This window comes from Nuphar pumila, chromosome 2 (assembly GCF_984573655.1).
Source record: "Nuphar pumila chromosome 2, dmNupPumi1.hap1.1, whole genome shotgun sequence".
NCBI classification, from domain to species: domain Eukaryota; kingdom Viridiplantae; phylum Streptophyta; class Magnoliopsida; order Nymphaeales; family Nymphaeaceae; genus Nuphar; species Nuphar pumila.
The window spans coordinates 102723916-102729534 of record NC_143250.1 but is presented as its reverse complement, the minus strand read 5'-3'; the positions used below and the strand labels follow the sequence as shown (position 1 = coordinate 102729534).

The following is a 5619-nucleotide window of genomic DNA, read 5'->3' as shown; positions in this document are numbered from 1 at the left end:
TTTCAAAGAAGCACTGCCGATTATACTATGTTCTCATCCATTAAAACTACAGGAACAATGATCCTTTTAGTCTATATTGACGATATCATCATGATAGGAGATGATTTAGGTTTTATGAAGGATATCAAGGCTCAGCTAAAAACACAGTTTGAAATCAAAGATCTCAAGAAAATAAGATACTTTTTAGGGATTGAAGTTGCTCACTCTGAACAAGAAATGTTTCCATGTCAGCGACAATACGTGCTAGACTTGTTGAAAGAAACTGGCACATTAGGGATGAACACTGCAGATACTCTGTTAGAACCATATTGTAAATTGCGCAAAGATGAAGGTGGCATCATTCAAGACGTTAAACAATTTCAGAGATTATTGGGAAAACTAATATATCTCACGGTGACTCATCCTGACTTCACATATGCAGTCAATCTTGTCTGCCAATTCATGCATTCTCCGCGTACACCTCATCTGGAAGCAGTTCATAGAATTTTAAGATACTTGAAAGGCAACCCTGGAAAAGGAATCCTTCTTAAAAGAAATTTAACTCTAAATGTTATTGGCTACATCGACGCCGACTATGCAGGAGATCCAAATGATTGAAGGTCAACTATCGGATATTGTACTCTTGTCAAAGGAAACATTGTGTCTTGGAGGAGCAAGAAACAAACAGTTGTTGCAAAATTGAGTGCGGAAGCCGAATACAGAGCTATGGCAACAAGTACTTGTGAACTTATTTAGATAAAAACCTTACTTAAAGATATGGGTGTCATCATCATGGAACCAATGGAATTGAGATGTGACAATATGACAACTATCCACATTGGAGCAAATCCAGTATTCCATGAAAGAACTAAACACATTAAGACCGACTGTCACTTTGTTCATGAAAAAATTCAAGATCACACCATTAAGACTCCTCATGTGTCAAACAACGATCAATTGGCAGACATCTTTACCAAATCTCTCAGTAAAGAGAAGCATGGAGATATCTCAAGCAAGTTAGGGCTGATTAATATTTGCTCTCCAACTTGAGGGGGAGATTGTTACAGTTATACAACAAAGCAATCCCTGAAATCGTGCTATCAAGTTTGTTAAGATTAGAAGGATGTTGTGCCTTATCTGTCGGTTTCTATTTTACTTTTTCTGTTAAGATTTGTTTCCTTGCTGATCCTTATCAGGATCACATGTATGTGTATATATACGGCTGCTCCCTTCCAGATAATAAGAAGAAGAAATAATCCCATTATTGTCGTGGACGTAAGCCACATTGGACGAACCACGTACATGTGTTTTACCTCATATCTGTTCATGATGCTTCTCACTATTTTAACAGAATCTTGATCCTGAAGTGATTTGGGTATATCTTCCTTTCACATCAGTAGGGAAGATGAACAATTGGCACGCCAAGGCAGAGTACCACCTGCTTGAACGCTGAGATGAGTGAGAATAGCTGGGTGAACCGGTGCGAGGCAAGGACAAGGCCATTCGAGAAGAACCGGCTGACGTTGGGGTCAGGTCATCGATGACATATATGTTGCGAAGGAGGCCTGTGCACATCTTGGCATGAACCGATGCTCCAACGTGCACATCGTTGATGTGCCTCTACCATGACTACGGAGAGGCCGAGCCACTCAATCTCGAGGTACAACCGCTCCTTCATACGGTGGTCCATAACAATATGAATCTGAAAGGCGATCTGCTCCTCCATGAGTGGCAACGCGATGCCGATTGTCTTATTTGTCGTGAGAACATCGTCAAGAGAGGGAAAGAAGACGAAGACATCTTCATCTCTCGCAGTATCGGGGTTTGCCGGAGGACGGGAAAGAAAAACCGAGATTGATGACGTGGCTCTGATACCACTGTTTGCCTAGTTTGTATAGTTCCAACAGATTGAAGAACACATGGAAGAAGAAAGAGATTTGATAGATTGCTTTAGTCGGGTTCTCTCCGACGTAATCAACTCATCTTAGACCTGAGCATTTATCATTTACACTTCTGGTGTTGCCATCATGCCCCATTATCCAATGATCACCTCCAATAACTGCATATTTCAAGGGCCTACTCAAGTAGTGGTTAATTGAATTCTTGTGAGACCCAATATTCAATGACCACCTTCAATAACTGCATATTTCAAGGGCTCATTGAGATAGTGATTAATTGAATTCTTGTGAGACCCAATATCCAATGACCACCTTCAATAACTGCATATTTCAAGGGCTCACTAAGGTAGTGGTTCATTGAATTCTTGTGAGACTCAACGGGATCCGGATCTATAATTTGGATTTAATACTCAGATCCAACACATGAATCTTAACTGGCCCATGTAGCTATGTATATATTGTTTGTTTGTTTTGTTAATAAACACGTACGGGTACCCCTAACCCCAGCTTTCTCTGTCCAGAAAAAAAGTATTTCGGTCATAAGAAGAAAGTAAAATAAAGATAATGGGCAGGAAAGATCGTCGAAACTCCTTTCGTCGTTAACCAAACACCGTGTTGACTTATAATCACAAAAACCAATATGGTCTTTATTCGAGACTGTGTAGACTCCCTCTTCGTTGCGGGAGGAGGAGAAGACACCCATGAGAGATACATAGTGAGACCCTAGAATTTGATCATTATGTATCCGACAAAGCAGCAACACATGGGTGAAGGAGGGCAATACCCGTACCTGTCGACGGGGATACCCGTGGGTTCGGGCCCTTCTGCTGCTCCCATGTACGTCCAGTCTCAGTTTCCGGTGCCTCAGCCACCGGCGCTCGGTCAGCCGCCGGGACCATGGACCACCGGCCTTTGCGGTTGCTTCGATGACTTCGCCAACTGTGAGCCTTTTTCCCATCTCTCTCTCTCTCTCTTTGGATGATGTATGTTATCAAATAATGATAAATAATGATAGGTTGTATCACTTGTTGGTGCCCGTGCATCACCTTCGGACAGATCGCTGAGATTTTGGATCGTGGCTCGAGTTGTGAGTCTCTCTCTCTCTCTCTCTCCATGTTTGTTGTTTGGTGGTGGTTTCTTTCATCATCTGGATTTTGATTGATTGTTGTGATGTGCAGCGTGCGCGATGAGCGCGGCGTTATACTTTCTGATCCAGTACTTGACGGGCTGTGCGTGCTTCTACTCGTGCTTCTACCGCACCAAGTTGCGGTCGCAATACGCCTTGCACGAGCACCCCTGCGCTGACTGCTTGGTCCACTGCTGCTGCGAGCCCTGTGCCCTCTGCCAAGAATACAGGGAGCTCAAGAACCGGGGATACGACGTACCCCTTGGTTAGTAACACCATCTCTCTCTCTCTCTCTCTCTCTCTCTCTCTCCTATAGTAAATCCTGAAATTTTCATGGTTTGTATTACCAGTGGGAAAGCCTAAAATCTCAGAAATTTACCTCAAGCTCGACTCATCACAAGAATGCACCTAAGCTTGAACACCTCATGTTACATTCGTTTGGCCCAGTCGTCTCCTGTGGTGTTTGGTAGATGTTTGTATTTGTTAGCTAGGGCGGCTCGACCGCAGCATTGATGGCTTTTGGCTTGTAGGCACAGTGACAAACGTTTTTTTCTGCAAAATCTCGTTTGTCAAAAACTCACGAGAAATTTAAAAAAAATCATAAATTTCCAGTTTTTTTTTTGGCAAAATCTCAGCAATAAAAAAATAAATTAAGATTTTTATAAAAAAAATATTAATAAAATTTATTTAAAAATAAAATACATGGTTTTTTCACAATAAATAGCCGTTTAAAACTTAAATCTCGCATTTAAATCGCAGTATTTATGTTTTTTCATTAATCTTGCGAGAAATTGCCATTTTAAACTTCCAGGCAATTTCTCACGATATTGTCGCGAAATTTGTTACAGAGCTTGTGGGTAAACCATCGAAAAACAGGATTTCTGACAAAAACCAAACATGTTCTCCAAACAAAGTTCGGATCTTTGCCAGCACGAGCCAAGTGATAGAGTGGCGAGTTTTGTTTAAGATGAACGGAGATCACACATCACATATATGGGCGTCAACTAGGGGTGGCAATCGGGTCGGGTCGGCGGGTCAGAATACCTCAATAGGAACATGACCCGTTTATGTGCAGCATACAACTCTAAGACTAGGACAGCTGACCCCGAGACATGTGCAAGTTGTGCAAGCGGACAATGCCCATGAGAATCAAACCTTGACGGACAGTCTAGCTTAGCCAACAGCTCTTGGGGGGCGAGTGGCCCTGCCTTCATCATTCATCATTTAAGATAAGATAGAGACAACTACCAACCAACCACACTCACTCACTCTCAAAAGTAAAGTGATTTTTTTCATGAGTGGCTCCGCTCTTGCCTTCATCATTTAAGATAAGGGAGAGAACTCACAACCCACAACCAACTTTTGACATAACTGAGTCTCTCTCTCTCTCTCTCATTGGTAAATAACATTTTTTGTCTTGCATCATGTGTTAAAGGTTGGCAAGGAAATATTGAGAAGCAAGCAGGAGGGGTCACCACACCCCCAACTACCGAAGGAGGCATGAGCCGCTAAAACTCCATCTCTCCTCAAGCTGCAGATTGTACCGTGTGAGAATATAGATTGTATTTTTGTAATAATTTGTCAGTGGGACGTTTCCCTTTGATTGGTGATGATAATAAGTTCCCTCCTTTTGTATATTTCGTTGGCCAAGGCTTATGTAATGGATGAACTCTACCAACTTCATCTTCTTTACTTTGTTTCAAGCATGGGAAACCAGTTTTGATAGGATAATTTTGCCAACTTGTATTCATATTTTGATTTTGAAGTCAGTCGGAAAAGGCTCATACCAAATCCAGATGGAATTACCAACTTTTGACATAACTGAGTCTCTCTCTCTCTCTCATTCGTAAATAACATTTTTTGTCTTACATCATGTGTTAAAGGTTGGCAAGGAAATATTGAGAAGCAAGCAGGAGGGGTCACCACACCCCCAACTACCGAAGGAGGCATGAGCCGCTAAAACTCCATCTCTCCTCAAGCTGCAGATTGTATCGTGTGAGAATATAGATTGTATTTTGTAATAGTTTGTAAGTGGGACGTTTCCCTTCGATTGGTGATGATAATAAGTTCCCTCCTTTTGTATATTTCGTTGGCCAAGGCTTATGTAATGGATGAACTCTACCAACTTCATCTTCTTTACTTTGTTTCAAGCATGGGAAACCAGTTTTGATAGTATAATTTTGCCAAGTGGATCGTGGTTCTGGTTTAGAATAGGCCCGGATCTAAGACCGAAAAATCAAATTCAACCACATTTTGTGGTCACATGAAGTTAGTGTTTATTCCTAAGCAGTTTGGTCCAGATATACCCAATTTTCTTAATGCACAAATTTGACAGATTTGTAATTTTGTACTTGGGGCGAGCTGTATCTGATGTCATCCACACGGCATTCGTGTCTGTGCTACTAGCACGATGCATTCGCCAAGTACAAAATGTGATGATAATTCTCCATCTTAGCTATTGATTTTGGATCCAGGTACAACTTGGGCTCGGTCATTGGGGGATGGGGACTGGGGACTGGTGTAGTGGACAAAGTCTCCACCCCCTCCCATCTCAAAATTTTTTTTCTCCCTCGGTGGTCCATCCCCGTCTCAAAATGACTGTCACCATCCCATCTC

General features: G+C 41.9%; 1 protein-coding gene across 1 annotated transcript; it reads left to right on the top strand.

Moving 5' to 3' along the window:
• Positions 1-2391: 2391 nt before the first annotated feature.
• LOC149846462 (protein PLANT CADMIUM RESISTANCE 2-like) lies at positions 2392-5128 on the top strand. The gene is made up of 4 exons (XM_089996361.1): positions 2392-2818; positions 2893-2964; positions 3056-3268; positions 4439-5128. The coding sequence occupies exons 1-4, from the start codon at positions 2617-2619 to the stop codon at positions 4513-4515; spliced, it is 564 nt and encodes a 187-aa protein (XP_089852487.1). The 5' UTR covers positions 2392-2616; the 3' UTR covers positions 4516-5128.
• The last annotated feature ends 491 nt before the right edge of the window (positions 5129-5619 follow it).